This window comes from Gobio gobio, assembly GCF_949357685.1.
Source record: "Gobio gobio genome assembly, chromosome: 2".
Lineage (NCBI taxonomy): Eukaryota > Metazoa > Chordata > Actinopteri > Cypriniformes > Gobionidae > Gobio > Gobio gobio.
Window position 1 is genome coordinate 9,374,279 of NC_137098.1, and position 26,196 is coordinate 9,400,474.

General features: G+C 38.8%; 1 protein-coding gene across 1 annotated transcript in view; it reads left to right on the forward strand.

Annotated features, from left to right (window-relative positions):
• Positions 1-26,196, forward strand: part of cpne7 (copine VII) — a 115,713-nt gene that overhangs the window by 41,341 nt on the left and 48,176 nt on the right. Inside the window, exons 4-11 of the mRNA XM_079810813.1 lie at positions 264-338; positions 3,506-3,580; positions 18,856-18,939; positions 19,031-19,120; positions 21,906-22,004; positions 22,189-22,275; positions 24,135-24,194; positions 25,201-25,334. Of these exons, the coding sequence (XP_079666939.1) occupies positions 264-338; positions 3,506-3,580; positions 18,856-18,939; positions 19,031-19,120; positions 21,906-22,004; positions 22,189-22,275; positions 24,135-24,194; positions 25,201-25,334 (704 nt within the window). The remainder of the gene's footprint in view (positions 1-263; positions 339-3,505; positions 3,581-18,855; positions 18,940-19,030; positions 19,121-21,905; positions 22,005-22,188; positions 22,276-24,134; positions 24,195-25,200; positions 25,335-26,196) is intronic.

Sequence of the window (26,196 nt, forward strand, 5' to 3'; positions counted from 1 at the left end):
GCCATTATTTACTGCCCCAAAAAAGCACGTCTTAAACCAGACGCTAACTGGTAGATTGTGTTGGTCATTATGGAAATGAACCGGGTTCGTCTGTGTGCTTTCATTTGCGTGTCGTCAGTAGATCACACACAGAACTGTCCACTCCAATCAGCTTTTTTTTTGGAATTGCGCTCTCACGCTAATTTGCCCTGTTTAGTAAATCTTGCTCTAATTGTCAATTTTTATTTCAAGGTGACTTTAAAACATTTGAATCTGTTCCATAGATAGTGGCCCAAAAAAAGATGATGAAACCTCTGCTGCTGAAATATGGAAAATATGCTGGAAAATCCACCATCACGGTGAGTTGAAACAATCCACACACACAATTCATGTTTTATTGCTGCTGTTCACATTTACACATTCACTGGAAGAGCTCTCGTGGTAGAAGTTTCATCTGGCTTTACTTAATTTTAGCATCCGCAAAGGCATTTTGATTTTGTTTACAGAATAACAACAGGGCAATTTGAGTTACTTTACCGGAGACATTGTTTGCCAGACCAACTCACTATTAGACAATAACCACTTTTTGAGAATGAATGAAAAATCAATGTGTTTAATTAGACAAAATCAATCACTGTCTCTGTAAAGGCTCGTTCACACCAACGTTAACTGTATTAGTCCACACCAACACATGATTATGCGCATGATAATCGCATATCATCTGAAAAAAAATCGCTCTGAAAGTTATTTTATTCCAAGTGAAGTTATTAAACATAATTTCGGGAGGAGTACGCCCATCTAATCTTCCAATTAATACCAAGGTATAAAACCAGCAGCTTACCTCTTCCCATTTTTAGTTCCTGCAGCATCCCTCCTCCTCCCCTGCTCCTCCTTTTGTACAATTTTGCCTGTTATAGGGGGGCAATCGGAGCTCGGGTAATATCCTCTCCAAGCCCCTCTATAGCAGACAGCAAGCCAAATCTGTTTACCACTTTCACTAAGATTATATGGGCACACACACTCTTGAACTAAATAATGTTGTTATCGTTGTGGTGTGGACTTCGCTATTCTCAGAATGATTATTACAACTTTGCAGTTTGTAGTTATCATTATGATTATCATTCTCCTTGGTGTGAACAGGCCTTAACTACGGGTGGGTTGTTGGCACCTACACTCACCCCTATACAATTGCATTGAGTTATCATTTAGAAGTGATATTCATCACTGTCTATAGGACCACCCTTTCTTTTCTGAAGTGCCATCTAAATGCCAAATTCTGCCCACGTTGCTCATCACTATACTCATAGGATGACTGCACATTACAAAATGAGTGATTTTATTCCTATTACTTCTGGAATGAAATGTCACTTTAAAATATTTCTTGATACAGTTGAGTGAAACCGCTAGTACGTGTGATGGCTGAGAGATAGATAATGGGGAATCTCTATAACACTGGTGCATTAAAAAGTCATCAGGTTTCAGGAATAAGGTCTAACCTGTGTAAGGACTTTGAATATGACTCCGTGTAGTTTGGGTTGCAGTGCAGGCGGTTTGACCTCCAATTTAAATTCTGTTGTTTGCTGGGCCGATATCATATAACTCTGTTACTTTATTGTACTCTAAGTAAACGGGCCCTGGATGTTCTTACATATGGTGGAAAATAATTTAGTATATCAATTTCAATGTGTATTTCAAAAAAGTAGTATTTCAATTACAATATCACAGCTAGTTCAACTCAATTCAAACAAGCCACACAAGCCTCAAGCTTTTTTGGCATGTTTCTATTGCAGGCAGACAAGGTTCATTTGTAAGACAAAACGTAATACCACATCCTTATCTTAGGTGTTGATTCTCTGCTTTCTCATCAGTTTTAATGCATTTTCTTTGGACCACACTTCAGACTAATGGCCTTTTCATGTTGAAACTCCCACAGAAATGACTGTTTTTGACCTCCTCATTGGATTACACTCTGGTTGTAGATTTTTTTTTAATGCTGACGAAATCACATTTTGATCTGAGGTGAGACAAAATGGGATGATTTCAGCATTTCACCCATCTTTTCTTATCAAACTAATAGAGGTCAAAGACATCTCAATAAATGACTTCCTTTAATCAGTACTGTTCACATTCAATTACATAGTAAAAAGCAAGTTTAGAACCTTTACACTCGATCAAGTGCTTACAGTTTCTCTTCCGTTTATACTGTACGAGTTTTTAGCTGTATAGATAGAAAGATCTGGGCTGGGCAGACAGACAGACAGACGGATGGGCTGGGCAAAAGGACGGACTGAAAGAAGGATAGATGGGAAGATGGATGAATGGAAGGACAGATGGACGACTGGATGAATGGATCAGCTGGGCTGAACAGAGGGATAAGAAGGGCATTTGGTTGACAGACGGCTTTATAGATCAGCTGGATGAAGGACAGACAAATCGGCTGGGCTATGTGGGCAAACAGATAGGTGGATAGGTAGATAGGTGGATGATGGATAGATAGATAGATAGATAGATAGATAGATAGATAGATAGATAGATAGATAGATAGATAGATAGATAGATAGATAGATAGATAGATAGATAGATAGATAGATAGATAGATAGATAGATAGATAGATAGATAGATAGATAGATAGATAGACAGATAGATAGATTGAAAGATAGATAGAGAGATAGATAGAGAGATAGAGAGATAGATGGATAGATGGATTGATGGATGGATTGATAGATGGATAGGTAGGTAGGTAGGTAGGTGGATGGATGAGTAGATAGATAGATAGATAGATAGATAGATAGATAGATAGATAGATAGATAGATAGATAGATAGATAGATAGATAGATAGATAGATAGATAGATAGATAGATAGATAGATAGATAGATAGATAGATAGATAGATAGATAGATAGATAGATAGATAGATAGACAGATAGATAGATTGAAAGATAGATAGAGAGATAGATAGAGAGATAGAGAGATAGATGGATAGATGGATTGATGGATGGATTGATAGATGGATAGGTAGGTAGGTAGGTAGGTGGATGGATGAGTAGATAGATAGATAGATAGATAGATAGATAGATAGATAGATAGATAGATAGATAGATAGATAGATAGATAGATAGATAGATAGATAGATAGATAGATAGATAGATAGATAGATAGAGAGATAGATAGAAAGATAGATAGAGAGATAGAGAGATAGAGAGATAGATAGATAGATGGATTGATGGATGGATTGATGGATTGATAGATGGATAGGTAGGTAGGTAGGTGGATGGATGAGTAGATAGATAGATAGATAGATAGATAGATAGATAGATAGATAGATAGATAGATAGATAGATAGATAGATAGATAGATAGATAGATAGATAGATAGATAGATAGATAGATAGATAGATAGATAGATAGATAGATAGATAGATAGATAGATAGATGAGGATGAGGAGTCTGGTTGTCCACATATAGAGTATAAACAATAACAGAATGTTAGCTTGGTCTCAGCTAATCCCTTTCTTGTTTCCCAAGATTCACGCAGAAGAGATTTCTGGGAACAATGGTTACTTGGAGCTTGCCTTCTGTGCCAAGAAGTTAGATGACAAGGTAAGGAGTGATTCTTTTTCCATCAAAAGCTGTCAAGCATAAACAACTCACCAGAGTTTCCACTCAGTGTGCTTTTGACATTAAAGTATGCCGAGTGACAGAAAATGAGATTCTTAGTTTGTAAAGGAGTGATTTTTGACCCTATGAAACCAATAATCGCAGCGGCCAAAGAACCTTTCAACTCACTTTGAATGTTTTTGGTTCTCCATTTCAGCTCCGTTAAGAGCCATTAGGGCTATTATGGCTTCATAAAATCCCACTCTCTCTTTTTGGCTTTGGCGTAATGTTTGAAACCCTATTCATTCAGCTGAGGTTTCCTAATGAGAATGGAAGCTCTCTGAGCAGCGAGGGCTAACAGAGCCGAAGCGCTGAGGGAGCGTAGGGTGGCTGGCTGACTCTCAGTGTGCAAACAGCCTCTCCCACACAGCGCGGCCCACGGCGCAGCTCTCTCCGTGCCCTGTAGTTCTGCAGGTGTCTGCACCTCCCGCTGCGCTGCCGCACAGTACACAAACGCCTCTGCACCCCTCGTCCTACTCTCAGTGCTCATCTCATCTGGTTCTCCTACTCTTTCCTCTCGTTTCTCCCTCCCTCTTCCTCTTTTGTGTACTGCTGTTCTCTTCCTCTCTGCCTGGGGCGACATTTGTGCTCAGCGGTTATCTTTAAAACACAGCTTTTTTTGTTCATTCCTCAACCCTTTTATAATCTGCCTTTCATGAATTCATACATCTCGAGTAATGAAGGGAAACAGCAAATCGATAGCAGTGACTTGTCCACTCAAGCTTCTCATCCTCTCAACCCCACATTAGGTGGTAAAATCGATATATTGTCTATTCATCTTTTTACAGTGAGACAGAAATGCTATTTGGCATCTGTGGCGTGACAGAAAGCACAGGCTGTGATTCTGATTGGAGATGCTTAGTAAGCCAAAGCACCCACGCAAACCATTGGCTGACTGTGATTTTGCCAACTAGGACGTGTTCCTGGATCAACAATCTTTGGCTGGTGCTGGGACAACATTCCTCTTCCTCTTAAATCAGATGCAAACGATTGGTTGATCTGAATGGAAAGCCCCTATTCCTATTGATAGGAGTGTAGCTAATCCAGGAACTTGTTTTTTTGAGGGCCGCAAAGTAGTGTTGTAATACTCCAGACCGTTTTTTGAAGGTCTTGGTCTCGTCTCGGTCTCGACCACATACACAGAGAAAAAGGGTGTCAAAATTGTACCTTTTGGGGTACAACAGATTGTCGCTGGGGCAGTACCCTTAAAGGACATATTTGTACCTTTTTTAACCACAAAAAGGTTCATAGTAGGACCTTAAGGTACGTATTTGTACTCTAAGGTACTAATATGCACCTTTTAGGAGTAAAACAGGTACAAATATGATCTTTTAAGGGTACTGCCCCAGTGACAAGCTGTTGTACCCCTAAAGGTACAATTTTGACACCCTTTTTCTCTGTGTACTCTGTCTCGTCTCGGTCTCAGACTTCGAGGACTCTGGATTTAGTTTCAAGACCGGTCAAGACCACAACTGCTGGGATATTACTAAATTACTGTTTTATTTATTTATTCATGAACATCATTAATACGGACTACCGGCACATCCGGGAACTTAACCCCTTTTTACACTCTCAAAAAAAAGAGTGAAAATTGTATCTTTTAAGGTACAAGTGGCCGTCACTGGGGTTGGACCCTTAAGGGTACATTTTTGTACCTCTAAGTCAGGGGTAGGCAAGTTCGGTCCTAGAGAGCTGATGTCCTGCAGAGTTTAGCTCCAACCCTACTAAGCCAACACAGTATAAAACTCATGGCTCCCAGCATGCATTGCAGCATTAAGTATGTCACCATTGTTGAGATTCATATGCTGGTTCTTGATATCTGTGTGCGTCTAAACTTTTTTTCCCCCTAGAATGTATTTAAAAACCAAAATTCAGAATGTCTGATCTGTGGCAAGAAATTATTGTTGGTGAATATTATTTATTAATATTTTTAGTCAGTGATGAGTTTAGTAAAACCTTTTTTTTCATGATAATTTTTGATTATGGCTTCTTTTGATTTGAGCAGATTATGTGTTTTGTTAACACTGTAACAAAAAACACAAACTTGCATAAAAAGCCAATAGTCAAACTGACCAACTAAAGGAAACAACACATATTTTTAATAAAACATCAACATCAAAACCTCTGTTAATTCTCAATAAGAGCTTCTATAGATGTTTTTCAGGGTTGTCTGCAGGACAGCGACTCACTAGGACCAAACTTGCCTGCCAGTGGTTTAATTGTACCCTAAGAATCAATTGTGTACCTTTAAAGGTACAGTTATACGTTTTGTTCCCCAAGGAACAAAATTGTACCTCCACTGCACCTTTTTTTCTGAGATTGTAGGGGAAAATAAACTGGACTTCCCGTAGACTTGGTTGGCGTCGTGTCATAGCTGGGGGCGGAGTCAACGTGGGGGAAAACAGTCCATTCCCCACAATGGAAATGCATGGGGTTAACCCAGTTTAGCCTGTGTAGAATCAATTTTGCTGCTCGACAGAGCAAGATATATAGAAAAACTGAGCCAAATTGGGTCAGATTGTCCGTACAGTATCTGTGACTGATAAACCCAATGGAATCAATGGCCAGAGGTGTCATTTTCTCATCAAAATACATGCTGCTCCGCCGACCCCCGTATAGATATGACATGAATCACCCAGTCTTTCCATGAAGATGTAAATTCAGTGTTCCTGAATTTAATGGATTACAAGTATGTATTGCATACATTTAACATTTTAAAATGATCATAAAATGTGTCTTGTGCTATGAAATTGATATTTGGAGTTCACATGTCAGTGTCACAATATTATTAGAATTACTGACAATAGCAAAAAAAATGTATCACTGTGTGATTTATGAAGTAGCCTAGCTATTATGTCATGTAATATTTGTGGGAGCAGCTGCATTTAGACGAGAAAATGTACAAGTGTCGTACATATAATGTGACTATCAGCTTGAAGCACAAGCATGAGGCCGGCCCTTCCCATCATGAAGTAAAGAAGACTTTTGAATGTATTGTACATTAATAACCTCACGCATTACGTGGCTATGTGATCGCTCATCGTGAAAAACACCAAGTATGACTTTATTGGCGTTTTCTTCAACAAACTTTTGCCATTGCAATTCGTGAAATCTTTTTTTTTAATCTTTACAATAATACCAGCATCATGTAGTGCAAATGTTTAATTGTAATGGACGTATTGCACAGGCTTTCGGAATTGACGAACGGCTCCGTCTGTTTATTTGGCAGTATAAAACTTCAGATCAGGGTTTATTAACTTACTAGAGGTGCAGAACGTCACATGGCAACTTTTCGGGACTGCACCAAGCAAAAATAAATCATAATCATTACAAAGAGTAAAGATAAAGCGTCTAACAAGGTCTACATGCATTCATTCTAATGGCTTGTTTTCCCCCACGGCATATGGCGGATATGACGTTTTATGGGTGTTCCCAGTAATGCAGACCAAGTCCATAGACTTCAATACAAAATAGTGGCACAAAACAACGTCCATACACAGCCGGCAGGCTTGAATAACTTAACAAATCATTAAGATTAAACATGTCAAGTAATTATATGTCCAGCCTGCCTGCCAAGAGCGTGAAAGATACATCCACAAACTTAATTTGGTCAATTTAAAAACATGTCCCTTCATTTTCCCAGCGTCAAATTGGTGTCTTAATCTTAGTGATTTCTTAAGTTATTCAAGCCTGCCATCTGTGTACAGACGTTGTTTTGTGCCGCTATTTTGTATCGAAGTCTATGGGAAGTCTAGTTTATTTTCCCCTTAAAAGGGGCGTTGACGAAATTGACAGTTAAGTTCCCGGATGTGCCGGTAGTCTGTATGTGATTGGATGTAAATCTTACCGCTTCAGATGCAATCAATAACTTATTTCTAATATGATTTATTTATTGTGCCGGTTCCGAAATGAATGAGGGATTGTGTCAAAAATGTCACCAAAATAAATACAAATGCTCAGAAAATTCAAGATACTATTGCAAAAAAGTACTTGTATGAGATCTGGATTTTTATATTAAAATGTGATATGACTAAGCAATATCACGATAAGAGAGCTTTTTTCACAAATTTGAGCATGACTTTTATACAGGCATTCCATTTTTTTTAAACATTATTCTCAGCATTATTTATGTACAGTATTTGTAATTTGCTAATTCAGATGCATCTTCTGTACCACCTTTGCAGCGCAACGATGAATTTTGTTGTTAATGATTTGGTAACAGCTCTAAATAGTGTCTTATTCTAATTATATTTATTGATTAAAAATAAGTAATTTCTCAGGCGGTAATGTGGATCTTTATGAATATAAGGAGTGCTGGCCTGGTCTTGGTCTTGTCTTGGTCTCAACCCCTCAAAGTCTTGGTCTTGACTGGGTCTCGCCCTGCCTTGGTCTGGTCTCAGGTTAAGTGGTATTGACTAGAGGTGTGCGATACCGCTAGATTTGGTATCGATCCGATACCAAGTAAATACAGGGCCAGTATCGCCGATACCGATACCAATATCGATACTTTTTAATAATTAAGGTGGATGCGTCTTCAACCTAAATCTAAATGAATTTTCATGACTTTTAATTTGTTTTTGTGATTTGCATTTTGGGTTATTAATCAGTACTACAAAAGCTTTTGTTCAGAAACGACTTTTGGTTACTTCTGTTTTATTTAAATAAACAAAGTTACAAAATGATTACTTCACAAATATAAAAAATGTAAAAACAAAATCTCTTTTCAAGTAGCATGTTAACAAAAAATGTTTCTCCTCTTTAGTGCACTTCTTTTCAGGATTTTTTTCTAAAATAAACAAAGTCACAAAGTTTTACATACAACGCTCCTCTTTCTCTCTGCTGCCATTCTCCGCCTCTGACTGACTGCTGTTAGAAATGCGCGGCTGAGCGGCGCGCGCGCCTGACTGCTGGTGGTAGCGCTAGTGGTGAGTCACGTGACGGTACAACACAGGAGAGGCGGAGGAGAGCAGCGTCGAGCACGAGCAGCACCCTTGAGAGGTTGCTCTGCTCTGTGACAGCAGCAGCATTTTGACAAACACGGCCAGGTCGCAAAACGGGAGAAACTGAAACTTAAGTATCGATATTTTCACGTTGGTATCGATCAATACCGATACCAACGTTGGTATCGATATTATCGATATTAGTATCGATCTGCCCACCTCTAGTATTGACTACAACACTACCGCAAAGTCAAGTCACCTTTATTTATATAGCGCTTTATACAAGTGATAACAGGAAAATTATGCATTTCGGCTGTTGTTCTGAAGTCAGTTCAGTGTTGCTTTAGTTTCGTTGTAAAGATCATCAATTATTAAATTAGTTCATTTAATCTATGAAGCAGTTCTGCAAAAAATGATGCCTTCGTCCAGCTCAGTTCAGTTCTCATATAACAGTGTCAGTAAAGGCAGATCAATAATATTGTTGAATATTAAGTGTCCTCAACTAAGCAAGCCAGAGGCGACAGAGGCAAAGAACCCAAACTCCATCAGGTGACAGAATGGAGTAAAAAACCTTGGGAGAAAGCGGGCTCAGTCGGGAGCATTCAAATATTCATCCAAAAGGAATGAAAAAATTTGCAAAAATGGTACATACTGTATAAGGGTACCCTCAGAAAATATTTTGTACCTTATTTACCCCTAAAAGATTCATAGTAGTACTTTAAGGGTACATATTCCTACTCTAAAGTACTAAAATGCACCTTTTAGGGATATAAGGTACAAAGGTGTTCATTAAAGGGTTAAAAGAAAATTATCCCATAATTGACTCACCCTCTAGCCATCCTTGGTATATATGACTTTCTTCTTTCAGACGAATACAATCAGAGTTATATTAAATAATAACCTGGCTCTTCCAAGCTTTATAATGGCACTGAATAGAGGATTTGATTTTGAAGATCAAAAAAGTACATCCATACATCATAAAAGATATCCACCCGGCTCCGGGGGTTTAATAAAGGCCTTCTGAAGCGAAGCCATGTGTTTGTGTGAAAAAAAAATCCATGTTTAAAACTTTATATACTAAAATAATTTGCTTCCGACAGACGGCCGTACACATCGATTTATGGCGAAAGAGTGACCTGTGACAAACCCAGAAGCGCAGAGGATAGAGCAAAACAAAACACTGGTCATGAATTAGAGTCTAAAACGAGAATTTTTAAAGAGAGAGGATTTCGATATAAGCAAAGAGGAGCTTGAGTTTGTTGCCCAGCCCTAATTGTTTGAACCGCGAGAGGCGTCAAAGCTTAAGGCCATTACATACTCCGCAAGAACAGAGAAAAAAGTTCTCGCTCCCAGGGCTGCAAAACAAAATAACGTAATTTTGTTCTTGCAGCCCTGGTTTGGGAGTTCTCGCAGCTTGTTCTCGACACATCATCTGAGCAGAACTCAAGTGTAGGTGTCCGAGAACTATTGTGTGATTGGTCAGAAATTTTAAGTGGGCGGGGTTAATGCGGCGAAACGGAAATGTTCGGCACCGGCTTTTATCGTGAAGTATGGAATGTCCTGGCCTGAACGAATGTTGTTCTTGTTCTTGCCACCTCGAGAAAACAAACAAATTTCTTTGTTCTAGCGGAGTATGTACCAAGCTTTACGCTACTCCTACATCGCATCAGGCGTTACTCTTTTGCCGTAAACCGACTTTTTATTCGATTTACTAGATCGACTAGTTATTTTAGTTTTTAAAGTTTTAAATATGGATATTTTTCTTACACAAACACATGGCTTCGCTTCAGAAGGCCTTTATTAAACCCCCAGAGCCAGATGGATATCTTTTATGATGGATGGGTGCACTTTTTTGAGCTTCAAAATATCATCCTCTATTCACTGCCATTATAAAGCTTGTAAGAGCCAGGACATTTCAAACTCTAGATGGCGCAGGCTGATGGGTCCTTAACGCAATTGATGATATTCACAGCTTATAATCCACAGATATAACTACTTGGCGCAAGCTGATTGGTTCATGTCATATCTGTAGCCAATGAGCTTGCTGTTCAATATTTAAAGGGGTGATGAATTGAGAAATCAACTTTCCCTTGAAGTTCATTGTGATATAAGAATATCCTGTAAGTTTCGGAGGTGAAAACTTCCTTGTTAGTCAAAGAAAAGCTTTTATTGGCACCAGGCCTAGAAAACGCTTGATCTCAGAATATGTCGACCCTTGACGTCATTGTTTAATGAAACGCCGCCTCAACAGATACATTTGTACGCCTGATTCTGTAGCCCCTCCCACGGACTCGTGCCTAAGATTATATCGGTCTACATTGAGCTAAACCGCATCGAACTTCTAAGCAATAAACATACCACATAAGCTTCATTTGGATTCCAATATTATGAATGCATGGATGAACTTTATTTTTAATGAATATCCAGCTCAGGTGGGGAAGACATTTCATGTCTGTTCCTTCATTTCACCACGGATTCGTTTGTAAACAAGAGACTGGATTTGCAGACAGGATGAGATTACATGAATGAATGAAGCAACATACTAATGTGAGTAAAACATGTTTTTATGATAGTATTGCATTGTTACAGATAGTATTGATTATGTCTAACTGAACATACCTTAGCACGCTGTCAGGCTGGGGAATTCTTTATTTGAGGTGTTGTTGGGTCATTGCGATTTGGGGTCAGACTCTGACATGTATGGGCCAGTGCTCGCAAAGCCCAACGTCCCGGGGCTATGTGTTTTTCAGACAGGCTACCAAAACGTAAAAACGTCTTAAATAGTGAAATAACATTCCTTTCTTGATGTGCGTTGTTCACTCTCTTGACTTGATATTTGAAGGGCACTGGCTTGTGTGTGTACGGTTTGCGGTTATATTCACAGATCGGGCGGGCCAAGTAATAAAAAAATAACATTCCAATCAATAAATCATTGTTTTTGTTTGATAAAGACATTTTGCGAGCCCTGTGGGCGATTCATTCCGGTTGCCGTTTCCCCACACGCTTTCAAAACAATTCCCACATGTGCTGGCAGGGGAGCCGAAGCTCATTAAATATGCAAATCTTATCCAATCCTAGCCGTGGGCGTTTACTTCCAAGTCTTTAGTGCGGCACGCCCATAAAAACCGAGTGTTTCTTGAGAGAGCCTCAAAGCCAGGGCAGAAATTAGCCTATTACTTATTCATTATGATGTTTTTTAATGTAAACACCATGCAAACATCATAATTTGACCTCAGACAACAAAAAAAAAAGCTTCATGACTCCTTTAAATGGCTGGTTATATTCACTATAGCAGTTTGCAGAACGCCTTCAGAGTTCCTCTGAAACCCCCTACCTTCCCCAGCTCCACCTGCATAGATCTGCTATGGGTAATTTATATATGCTATTTGTGCAACAGCATATGTCTTACATACAGCTGCGTATCTGTGTATGTATTTGCAGTAGCAAGCTCTTGTTCTTGCTCTGCAACAGCAGCAGCAGTGGCTGTGTAACAGTTCTATTCCGCCAAGACCAAATACATTAACATTGTCATATCCATTACCAATTCAGAGAGTTGTCATCATAGAAATGCATTTATGCCATCTCTGTGCTTCTGGTTAAACGCACAGTATATCTGCAGCTTCTATGCAGTGTGAAAACAGCTCTATACAAATGTATCCATAATATCATGGTAAAATACATATGCTGATGCAGTAAATCGTGTTTAGTTCTGCTGTTTGCAGAATATGGAACCATATTCTTGGCACATTGCATATGCATGAAAGCAGAGGATACGCGGTCACATCACTAATTTATTTCTGTTCTAGTGACGGGCTTGTCCACCTGCCCATCAGAACCAGGCTAATTCTGAAAGTCTAATGATGGCAAATTCCATAAGGCAATAAAATTGAATTCTCACTTTCATTTCAAGCAATCTCTGCAATCAGCCCCGACATATCATTTTAATGCTCTTTTTCAGGGAGGGTGGATTTTATTGTCCTCCCTCTTGTAATTGCTGTTTATATTGCAGCTTGCGTTTTCACATTTTTACCCTCAGGTCTGTTAATTATTGCTCACTGGATTACATGTACTTGATAGGAATTACAATCATTAATATGGGCGTTCTGAAGGCTTTGCATCGCTTATGTTAGCTGTATCACATGAGCTGATTAGCATTTCTTCTTCACACTCATCCTCAGAACCCAGAGTTGGCGCCATCCTGGCCCGGATATCATAGTGAGAGGATGGATGGAGTCTAATAAACGGCTAGGCAGAATAATGGCTGTGCTGCTATCTTTGGACAGGATCTGTCTGTTCATATAACGCTGTCTTTCTCTGAATATAGACTGATATGATTTAAACAAAATGGACACATTAGCACACCATACTATATTGGACTTCTTGACAGCTTCTGCACGTGACCGTGCCTTTGATGTGAATGCCATTTCTCTTTATGAAGAAGTCGCTAATGCATTTTGAATCGAAAAGTCGCTCTGGGTTATGTGACATTTATCAAAGACTCTTCACTTGGCACTTTCTCTGTGAATTTTAAAGCTTAATTTGGTGATGTGCCTTCACATGGGGTTCTTTGTAGATATTAGCACATATTTTGTCTTTTTCAGGGAACTTTGATAGCTCTATTTTTCATCAGATCATAAAAGACAAGCACGGAATTAACCTTTAATCTTGCATTAAGTCATCCGGAAAATGGCGTTAAGGTTCTTGTCTCATTGGAGTGTGGCAGCCTTAAATGTCTTGTTGGAATAATGAACAGCCAGGAATCATCGTCGGTCCGTAGTGAACTTCATAAATGCATTGACAGTTTTCAGAGGTGCGATGCATGTGATGAATGAGAACAACAGACAAATCACTTGTCTAAATCAGTCTTCACTCAAACCACTGGCAAGATGTTACCTTGACAACCAGATGGGGGGGGGGGGGGGGGGGGGGCACCTCCTCTTTCAGCGTCCCTGTGGAGATGTCGCACACTAATGCAGCGAGAAATGGGGATATTAAATGGCTCGTTCTTTGCTCTACCCATTTCTCTCTCTCTCTCTCTTCCTTTATCTGTCTGTGCCTCGTTCTCTCTCTCAGATCTGCACACACTTAGGAACAAAGTCCTCAGTGGCTTCTCCGGAGAGCTGCAATTCAGAAACCTTATGTTGAATGATTGTTTCAGACAATATTGTTGATTTGATTTGCCACAGCTATGAGCACAATCGGCAGCAGCTCACATGGGCATGCACACAAAAACAATCGTGAAATATGCATTTTCCCTTGACCAATTATTCCACCCGAAAGTGTTATTGCAGATTTGTATCTTAAAAAGAAGATCTCTTGAACTCAGAATTTCTTTTTGTTGCCTTTATCCATATCAATATGGAAATATACCCATTTTCACTCCCAACTCGTCACATAGTGACGCTTGGTCAGGGGTCACCTTTAGTGTCATTTTCCGACGTGCGGGGTACTCCATTGCTTTCAGTTGTTTACCTTATAATTCTTTGCATTTGTGAAAGTAGACATGATTTTATAAATTATTATACTTTCAAATTTTGTAGCAACTAACACCACTCCTACCCTAAACCCACCCACTTCTCAACAATATAAAACACGTAACAGGCAAATGAATGCACAGTCACGGGTATTGCAAAAACTGACCAAAAACAGGTTAACACTCTAGTGAAGCGGCATGCGGCGATCGATACTTGGAATTTGAGGCTGTGCATTTAACCCATCCAAGTGCACACACACAGTAGTGAACACACACTCAGAGCAGTGGGCAGCCATATTGCTGCGGCGCCCGGGGAGCGGTTGGGGGTTTGGTGCCTTTGCTCAAGGGTCTCACCTCAGTCGTGGTATTGAGGGTGGAAGAGAGCACTGGTTATTCACTCCCCCCCCACCGACAATTCCTGCCGTACCTGAGACTTGAACCCACAACCTTCGGGTTACAAGTCCAACTCTCTAACCATTAGGCCACGACTTGTCCTTGTTCGGTCAACTTAACATTGCTGAGTGAAACGAACAAACTGGGCAGTGGATCTGTAGTTCCCAGCATGCAAGGGACTGCATTAAGAGAATACATTTAGGGATTAAAATGTTATTTTATGTTTTTCAAGGGGAAGATGTTGTTAGTTTATGTTCGTGTTTAATGTTCAGTTATGTTGGACATTTTTAGTAATTTTTTTGGTTACCATTATGCAGAAGAGTGGTGCTTGTGTTTAGGCTGTGGGCACTCATTTACACACATTGAGCCTCATTCGTGAAACGTTCGTAAATATAAAATTCTGAGTAATTGGTACATAAAATGGACATTTATGAAAACTTTCCTCCAGATTCATAAACACTTCGTAAACCATGGATTTGGTAATGAATTCCAAACATTTGTAAATAGGATGCACGTGCACGCTCATTCATAATTAGCATAATCCCTGCCCATGAGTTACAACTGCAAATGTCTGGAGGAACGCTGTGGAATCTTCTGGACTTCTTTCTCTGGTTTGGCTCCAGTATATTGCATAAATGCTAAAGAGACTAATTGTCCATATTGAATTATCATGCGTCCATCAAAGCATTTTACCCAACTAAAAATGCCTGGTGCTCTTCTGAAAACGGCCAGCTGGTGGCGCTTGAGAGCGCTTTGCAAGGGCAGCGTTTTTCCATCTGAGATACTTTGATTGCTATGAATATGATACAGAATATCCATGGCAGTAATGTGTTACTAGTATCTAATTTTGAAGAATATTACGCACCATTTACACGGGGTGGGGAGTAGGTGTACATTTCTTTTGTACCAACTAACATTTTGAGAATATGAACATTTTCGTGAATCCGAAAATTTACATCAGAGCGGCTTTACGAACGATTTACACACAAATTCGTTCTACTCGTGTTTCATGAATGAGGCCCATTTATTGGATGGACTTCCTGCCCTCAATTAAGTTATTTTTGCTTTTTTTTTCTAATAATATGCTTGTTGTTATTTAATAGTTTTCAACTTACACTTGTAGAGCAAGTAGTTAATTTACTAAGGTAAATTAAATCGATAAATGTGTTCACCTAACATAATAAACTTTTATAAATTTAACATAACATTATTAAGTAAACTGCACATATAAATATTATGTAACAGTGACAAATTCAAATGGTTTGTATTTACTTAAGGAAATTTTGTCAGCTTTACTTGACTTTCTTTTGTTCATATAACTACTGTAAACTGTTATTTGTAAATATTACTCAATATAATTGCATGGAACCACTTGACGCTGCTTTTTTGAGTAAATTCAAGTAATTAATTTTTTTGAGTGAAGTTGCAATTGCGAGTTATAAAGTCAGAATTGCGTGGTATAAACTCACAATTTGGATTTTTTTTCTCACAATTGAGAGTTTATACCACGCAACTGTGAGAAAAAATGTCAGAATTGCGAGATGCAAATGTGCAATTGTGAGATAAAAAGTTGCAATTATCTTTTAAAATGTTTTATTCTGTGGTGGAAACAAGCTTCCATAACATGTACTTACCATAGTAATAACAGTAAATATTGAATAACTACAATTGCAACTAACAACTAACCCTCAACTTAACCCTAACCCTATAGTAAGTACATGTTGTTAATTAATATTACTCAGTACTTAAATATATAATTACACTGTAACACGGACAGTGGACACCTAAAATAAAGTGTAACCAAACATTATTCAAGTATTACAAATAACTGTTATCTTGCATTCCAAGTCTTCTAAAGCCATACGATATCTTTATGTGAAGAACAGAGCGGATCTCAATGTTTTAATGACCCACTCTGAGAACGGATACAGTCACATCTCATTCAAAAGATACACCCGACTCTTTAGCATGATGCAATCAATCACGACACACACGTGAGTCAATGCCATTTCACAATCAAAGCTGATGTAATGATGTGTGCATAGACAGAATATACGGCGGCTGAAGATGGTGATCTCTTTTGAGTCTTTTCTTCACACAAATCAATCGTTTTAGCCTCGAAATATTTGAAATATTTGTACTTTTTCAATAGATTGTGCCTGTAGTTGTGTATCTGCCTGTTATATCCTGTTTTTTATATCATATAATACACAATGGGTAGGTTTAGGGGGTTGGGTTGGGTTATGTGTCTAAATTGCGAAAGTAAAAAACTAAATAAATGTAAATAAAATTATGCTGGCTGATTACTTTGAGAATCACACCCCAACATGTCAAAATGACAAAATTATAACCCAATATATAATTTCATCATGATTGTAACATTCCCATGCCTAACGCGTCTATGTGTGATGCCAAAGGTTTCTCAAAACCCTTTTCAGTGCCTTTCAAATCCCCAAAGGTGTGGATTTCTATTGAAATTACTGGATTTTGGATTATGTGCAGAATAATGGTAAAGGTGACCACACCTACAATCTTCAGGGGAAATGGACCAGAATTACGAATAGCTACCCTTGTTCACAGGATCTTTAATCTCCTAGAAATAGAGAGCATCTAAGTGTCATCATACGTTTTGGCTGGATAGCACGATGGGGGCAGTCGTGGCCCAATGGTTAGAGAGTCTGACTTGTAACTCGAAGGTTGTGGGTTCGAGTTTCAGGTCCGGCAGGAATTGTCAGTGGGGGGAGTGTATAACCAGCACTCTCCTCCACCCTCAATACCACGACTGAGGTGAGTCGAAGGCACCGTACCCCCAACTGGCTGCCCACTGCTCTGGGTGTGTGTTCACGGTGTGTGTGTGTTCACTACTGTGTGTGTGTGCACTTGGATGGGTTAAATGCAGAGCACAAATTCCAAGTATGGGTCACCTTACTTGGCCACATGTCACTTCATTCACTCACTCACTTAGTCCTTGCTGGTAGGTGCCATAACTACACCAATGGGGCAAAAAGCATATATTTTCCTCTGGCATCCATTCAAAAGCAGTCATGTGTTCAAAATAAATTTGTTTGCAAGCGACATTTAAATTGTAAATATTTACATGATATTATCAGAAAAAAAATTGATGCCAGTGACTGTTCTAGAGGGCTTCTAGCATGATTTAGGGGCCTATCATACATCCAGTGCAATGTGGCGCCAGGCATGACGCAAGTGATTTTTGCAAGTGAACTCGACGCAGTTATCATTTTCACGGTCAGCGCCACATTGTTTAAATAGCAAATGCACTCGCGCTCATCTGTTCGCCCATGGGTGTGCTGGTCTGAAAACCAGGTGTGTTCAGGCGCATTGTTGGCACGTTGCTATTTTGAGTCAACTGAAAATGACTGCGCCATTGACCAACAAAAACCTGGTCTAAAGTCAATAGCAGTATTTTTGTTTTATTTAAAGGGTAAGTTAGTAATATGTGCCTATTGGTGGGTACACGCAACTGGCTTTTAGAGGCAATGGGAGATGAGACTCTGATTGGTTTATTGCACGTTACGCCCCAAAAACACATCCATGACTCATTAAGAGACTAGGGACAACCCTTTTGGCCCATGAGTCTGGCGCGCCTACCGTTTTTTCCGCCGGTAAACTAGTAAAAGTGGATTCGGACACACCCTCAGATCATTAAAATAGGGCCCATGGACTTTGTCATCATAGCTATTTTTGTCATGATGTTACGTTCCAAATTGATTAGTTACATGACATTTATGACTCAGAAAAATAAAAGTGCCCATGAGCTATGACAAATTTCAAATTCCATACACCTGTGGTCCGGCGTCAGCTGAGCAACTAACATTCAGAATGTAAATGCTAATAGCTTTTCCGAGGTATTATAGATCTTCTTGATGATGTCAAAACCTGGAAGAATAATATGTCACTGGTTCTCTCAAGATTTTCCTATGGGGTTTTATAATGGGTTTTTTTTTTCTCAATAAACTTAATGAACTTTGACATTTTGTTCTATAATGTAAACTGCGCACACCCGCAAACGTGAATTTTAAAGCAGTTATGTTCACCTTTGAAAACATATGTTTTTAGTAAGTAACTAGATAAAAATGTTTGGGGCGTGAGTGTGTGCAGTTTACATTGTAGAACAAAACATCAATGTGTTGTCAAGTTATGTTTACCTCAGGCTTTATTTTACCCATAAATTGAAAACCTCCATTATAAAACCCATAGGAGAGAATCTCAAAACGATCTATATCCATGTTTAAAAGGACATCCATGTTTTTCCTCGCCCAACTTCCTGTTACAAAAAAGACATTAATTCAGAAAGGATTGCATTCATAAATCCATGGGGTCTTTTAGAAAATGCCCATTGCATGATGTTCTCCTTTTGACTGTATTGAAATTATCTTGTGACTGTATAGGATCTCTTCAGCAAGTCGGATCCATTCTTGGAGATTTACCGGATCAATGATGATGGAACAGAACAGCTTGTACACAGAACTGAAGTAAGTAGTTCCATCCCATGGGATAATAATCTTTCTTTTGCAGTTCATTATTCCTCTTTAGTTTATACAGTGCTATTGATTTTATCTGCAGGTGATTAAAAACAACCTGAACCCTGTGTGGGAATCCTTTAAGGTGTCTCTCATTTCTCTGTGCAGCTGTGACGACGAAAGAAAGCTAAAGGTGAATATTAATGGAATAGGTCACTCCAGAATGGGCATTTTATCACCCGTAATGTTCCAAACCTCTTCTGTGCGTCACAAAAAAAGATGTTTTGCAGAATGTCCAAGATTCTCTTTTCCTTACAATTAAAATTTCAATGCCTATCAAGTTCCAAAAAGGACAAAGTGGTCCTTACGACTCCTGCACTAATTTCCAAATATTATGCATACATTAAATATGCTGCATCCCAATTCACATGCTATCCAAATAGTATTTGAAATGAGGATTAGTGAAATGAGGATGCGCCAGATCCGTGCCCACTCGAATGGCTAATATGGCCCACAACCCTTTGCGAATTGGACGAGGATTTGATTAGAACTACAAACTAAAATAAAAAGTGTAAAAAAAACTACAAACATGGTGGTTGTGCGAGTCCAACGGTTAAAGCTACACTGTGTGATATTTTCCCCCATCTAGTGGTGAAAAGGTATATGACCATCCAGTGAATTTTAGTTTCTGTTCCTCTCAATTCCGATTTCGTTTTAACTCCTACGGTGGCCGATTTAGTCCAAGATTAAAATGGCTTCCAGTTCGACCTTGTCCACATTCGACACGGTGCCATCGAGTGTTAAAACGCGAAAGGCGAAGCTTAAATTTACGGGTATGTCCCTCTTTGGCTAATGTACTTTCAAGATGGAGGGGCAACATGGCGACCCGCATTCGAACCCCTCACCCGTATGTATTTTCAATGGCATATTATAAACTTACGAGAATACTTTATTACTTGAAAGAAATATACATTAATGACAGGGTTGCCAACTTTCACGCATTTGGCGTGACACTCACGCTTTCAGGCTCTGTCTCACGCTCTCACGCTGCCCAACTTAATCTCACGCCAAACTGCCAAACCTGCTTTTGATATTAAACAAAGTCTAAGCTTTTAGATTTGTTTAAGTTTTAATGCGAAATTCAAACAATAAATAGCGTTTTGGCGCTAATATGGCATAACAGTTAAAGCCAGAGTGTTGAAAAACGGAGATGCGACATGCTCTCTCATCTCGCGGGTGCACGCGCGGTCACGTGCTCCACGGAGCTCTCAATACTTCTAGCGCTGTGTCAATGCATTTGAATGGCTTGATACACAACATCTCCACTTCAGATGTTTGCAGCAAGTTTTGGTAAACAGTACAGCATAGTGTGCATTGATTATTACGTCAGCCATACAGGATCGTTTTATTATAGAGAGTGATGGAGATGCAACATTGTTAACATTAATGTTAATGTTTTTCCTGTATTTAGCCCTCATACACTCATACACATTGATGGTCAAATGTGACCATACACCTTAACTATTTTTCAATTGAATAAATGTTCTATATTTTAGTTCAAAAATATTAATTGAATATTTTGAGATATTTTGGTACTAAATACTATCTGTGCAATAATTATGGTCCTGACCACTTAAAATATTTTTCTTCTAATATTTTTCTTATTTATATTACAATTAGTATTAAGGTTGAATTAGAGAATTCTTATTCAAAGAGGAGAATTAGAGTCATTTTGTGGCTTGAAAAATAATAATTTCCATTTGTAATGCCATTACCCACTGGTGCCTTTATGGCTCTTTAATCAATATACATGTATCTAATCTAGTTGCTCAAAAGAGTATTGCAGTTTTGCATTTTAATAAATATTTTGATATGATCAAACACTAGATTTCTTTAAATGGGAAATTTTAAAATGTTAATAACGTACATATCCTTATTTCCTTATATGTACAGCAGGCTATGAATTGATACTGAAATCGATATAATCGTACGGTAATTGGTTAAGTACCCCCCCCCCCCCCCCCCCCCCCAAAAAAAGAAAAGAAAATCTCACTCCAACCTGATCTCAAAAGTTGGCAACCCTGTTAATGAGCACATATATTTTGAAAGAAATAAGTGTTTTTAGCTAAGAATAAACTAAAAAAGTTACACAGTGTAACTTTAAGCATAAAGAGGTTTGAGTGATTAATAATCAGTATATAACCTATACAAATTATATTTATTCAATGTTATCCACATTATATTTCATATGCAACAGCATTGTGAACTTTTGTAAAGATACAATTAACTTTTAAATGCATCATTATGCAAATTGAGTTCTCTGTTTGAAAGACTAACGACAGATCAACGTGCTACTTCATTTCTCTCCGATACAGTAGAAAATGAAATTAAATTGAATGTGGAGGATTTTAACTGTGACGAGATGATTAACAGGGCAGTTTAAACGGTGACAGGATGCACATGACTAAGCGTCCATTAAAGATGCAATTATGAGGAAGTAGTATGTCCCAAAGTTTGCCTATACTCTTCTGCTACACACTCTAAAGTACATACATTTAGGGCTTAGTATAAGTAGGCGAATTGGGACGCAGTAATAGTTTTGTTTTAGGAACAGATAAGAATTTAATTTGTTTTTCACTGAAAATCTTCCCAAGTTTGAACATGTGCAAGAGTGAATGGGGTTTCACAGTTATGGCAGAGGACATTGGATCTGTTCATTACATATAGTTGTGTGTTCAGATGTCTTTATGGTCTTTATGGTGACTTTGTAGTACTTTTTCAGAATATTGGACATTCTGCTAAATATCTATTTTGCTGTTTCACTTAAGAAATTCACAACGATTTGGTCTGACAAAAACAAAAACGTTTTGGGTGAACTATTCCTTTAAGAGAAATAATGACAGTAATCAAACCAAAATTAAACATGGAAACATTATAGACCCATGAGTTAATGAGCTGTAATTGTCTGTGAACTGCAGTGCTTGGTCTGGGACTATGACTCGAGGGGAAAGCATGACTTCATTGGTGAATTCTACACTAATTTCAAAGAAATGCAGAAGATTTCCTCAGGAAACAAGGTCAGTGTGAGACCTTCAGCCATACATTGGTGTTTGATATCGGTCATAGCTGTTTCCTGCCGAGGACCAGAATGGATTAAAGAAATGTCACAGCCCTTCTGCATGTGTGGTAAAAGTGACTTCGCTGCAGTGCCACCTTCAATTTTTCATCTCACCTCTTTGATCTCTTCCCGTACTCCTGAAGGTCACATGGGAGTGCATCAATCCAAAATACAAACTGAAGAAGAAGAACTACAAGAACTCTGGGTTGGTTATTCTCAGTGATCTTAAGGTAAGAGCCTGACAGTTTGTGTGCATGCAGAGAGAGCTTTGAGACATGCCATCCCTGTTTTTGGAATGCTAGTACTGCACAATACTGGCCAACTAGCTGTCAATGAATAGGCATAGTTATTATTGTTGTGGGTGGGTGTGACAATCATGCTTAGCCTGAAGACATTAGCGGGGTGGGAAGAGGATAATGTATTCGTCTTTTTTGTGCACATTCACACAGGGAAGATTTTTATTTATAGAGCTGTTTAAGTCTGTTTTTTTTTTTTTTATCCTTTTCACATTTATCAATTCAGATTGAGATTTGTGTTCTTTTTGTGTTTGTTTTTTATTAAGGCTAGTAATTTATTAATATTCAAGTCTTCATCACGGTACCTGTTAGTGGGTGGGATATATTAGGCACCAAATGAACATTTTGTCCTCAAAGTTGATGTGTTAGAAGCAGGAAAAATGGGCAAGTGTAAGGATTTGAGCGAGTTTGACAAGGGCCAAATTGTGATGGCTAGACGACTGGGTCAGAGCATCTCCAAAACTGCAGCTCTTGTGGGGTGTTCCCGGTCTGCAGTGGTCAGTCTCTATCAAAAGTGCTCCAAGGAAGGAACGGTGGTGAACCGGTGACAGGGTCATGGGCGGTCATGGCTCATTGATGCACGTGGGGAGTGAAAGTCTTCTGCTGCTGTAGCCCATCCGCCTCAAGGTTGTGCGTGTTGTGGCTTCACAAATGCTTTGCTGCATACCTCGGTTGTAACGAGTGGTTATTTCAGTCAAAGTTGCTCTTCTATCAGCTTGAATCAGTCGGCCCATTCTCCTCTGACCTCTAGCATGAACAAGGCATTTTCGCCCACAGGACTGCCGCATACTGGATGTTTTTCCCTTTTCACACCATTCTTTGTAAACCCTAGAAATGCGTGAAAATCCCAGTAACTGAGCAGATTGTGAAATACTCAGACCGGCCCGTCTGGCACCAACAACCATGCCACGCTCAAAATTGCTTAAATCACCTTTCTTTCCCATTCTGACATTCAGTTTGGAGTTCAGGAGATTTTCTTGACCAAGACCACACCCATAAATGCATTAAAGCAACTGCCATGTGATTGGTTGATAAGATAATTGCAATAATGAGAAATTGAACGGGTGTTCCTAATAATCCTTTAGGTGAGTCGGTGTTTCCCAGAACCATAATCCCAAAGAACATTCGCAAACAGCATTGCAAAGTTGTGTGGTCTGAACGACAGCTCTCGACCTGGGGTTAGAAGCATTCGTTTCTTGTTTGCATGACATGTGGATTAATAAATCCACGTCTTGAGCAAAATAAGCAAGATGACATTCAGTACAATCTATATCTTTTATTTTGAATATATACAAATGTCATTTACGTCTTTTAGTTTGTCAAGAATTTACAATAAAGCACCGTTTTTGAAGAGTGCGTATGTGTTCTAGTAAGAACGAGCCTATGATTGAATGTGGAAAAAAGCAAAATAACTGAGAACAATGAGAATTAATCCTCAGATGTAATGTGTTACTTTATTAGTTACTTGGAAAAAAAGTAATCTGATTACGTTACTTGTAATGCATTACGTCCAACACTGTGTATGACCATTCAAAAACGATTGTGCCATGTGGTACCATGGTAATGTTATAATGCCATTTGGTGTAATATTTTAATGGTATCCCTAAGGAAAACTTTTTTTGTTTTGGACACCATATGTTTTGTACTCTTTTTGTGAGTTGCTTCATATCTCCTGTACTGCCATGTGTCTGTTTGATGTGTATCAGTAAAATTCCAGAGGCTGAAATTTTGCATGTAGTCTTGCAGATAAATGTGGCAGAGTTTCTGCTCACCCTCCATTCTTCTTTTTGCAGCTTCACAGAGTCTATTCCTTCCTGGACTACATCATGGGAGGCTGCCAAATACACTTCACAGTAAGTGGGAACAGCAGTGCGCTCCACATTTAGCTCCGCAGTGCGATCCAGACCCTTCACAGAATCACTGCCCATCTTTTCCACAAAGCATGTAGATACTGAAGCCAGACGTGCTGGACTGATAACTGCCTCCTCGCAGCAAATGCAGCTCATTTATAGACTGCAAAACGTAAAGTTCTTGATTATTTTTTTCTCTTGTTTGCCAGTAAAAATAGCGAATCATTCTTAAAACAAGATCAGAATGTGCTATTTCGTCCCCATTCACGTTTGTAATTGTGTTACATTTTTTGACCAGCTTCTCTTGAGTTTTATTTTGAGTAAGAATGTGATTGTTTCACGGCTGGAGGCAACAGAACAAATTAATACCTCATCCAAACTGTTTTAAGTCCCCCACCTCATGCCCCCTTTTAGAGCGGCAAAATGGGCCAAGATTATTAATGAATCAAATTGAATATTCATTATTTAAATATCCGAATTCTCCTGTTGCCTGTTAAAATGAAAGATAATCCGAAGTCAAGGGGTGAAAGCCTCAGAGTGAATGGTTAGGAAGTCAGTGAATGTTTTGGTGCAGGTTTCCAATCGGATCTTCATTGAAGTGTAATGCACTGGTTTAGAATGTTTATGAGCTCTATTTCTGTTTTACAGAGCATATGGTAACCGGTTGTGCCATTTTTGATTATAACATCTGCTTGATGAGTGACTATACAATACATGCCTCTAAGCAAATAACATTTACATATTGTCCATTTTAAGTACTTTAATTATTTATACAGATGGGCTTCTGATTGCAGAACTGTTCTATTCAGGTTTTGTGTAATTTCCTTGGAAAGATGGCTTTTGGCTTTTTGTAGACAGACATTTCCTTTCAATGTTCTACAATGGTGACAACTATTGTTCCAGGCGTAAAACTAAAATGATTAAAAGTATTTGACGATCGATCAGATTATGTAACCCATTACATTTTCGTCCTGCATTTTGCAGCTTCATCATGCTATTATCTCTCTAGGTTGCCATTGACTTCACGGCGTCCAATGGGGACCCTCGCAATAGCTGTTCCCTGCACTACATCAACCCATATCAGCCAAACGAGTATCTGAAAGCTTTGATAGCCGTGGGGGAGATCTGCCAGGATTACGACAGGTTAGTGCTGGTGTTCCTGCTGATGGAGGTGGGCACTATCATGTAGGTTTGCAATTTTTCTCATTTGGAATTTAGTGCATGCAGAATGTCTCCAAAAGTTAGTGACTAAGCTCAGATGTAGAGTGAACAACTTTTTTTGACTTTGTAACTTTATGACTTTTTGACTAAATGATTTGCTGACTTGCTCTGACTATCCTTTTTGGGTGATGTCACATACAGTTGTGGTCAGAATTATTGGCACCCTTGGTAAATATGATCAAAGATGGCTGTAAAAATAAATCTACATTGTTTATCCTTTTGAATTTGGCTTTCATTGAAGTAAAATGATTGAAAGTACATTATGAAATAAATGCTTTTCTCCAAAACATGTTGGCCATAATTATTGGCACCCTTTTATTAAATACTTTTTGCAACCTCTTTTTGCCAAGAGAACAGCTCTGAGTCTTCTTCTATAATGCCTGGTGAGTTTTGAGAACACCTTACAAGAGATCAGAGATGATTCCTCCATACAGAATCTCTCCAGATCCTTCAAATTCATGTTGGTGCTTCTTCTCTTCAGTTCAGCCCACTCATCTTCTATAGGGTTCAGGTCAGGGAACTGGGGCGGTCATGGCAGAAGCTTCAATTTTGTGTTCAGTGACATATTTTTGTGTTGATTTTGATGTTTGTTTTGGATCGTTGTCCTGATGGAAGATCCAATCACAGCCCAATATAAGATTTCGAGCAGGGGCCGTCAGGTTCAGCAAGGACGTTTTTTCTTGAAACCATCCCAAACTACATGTGGTGATGTAGGGGTTGTTTGATAAAAATAAAAAAAAATTGTTTAGCCTTTCTGACCGCAAGACTCAACTAATCCCTGCAA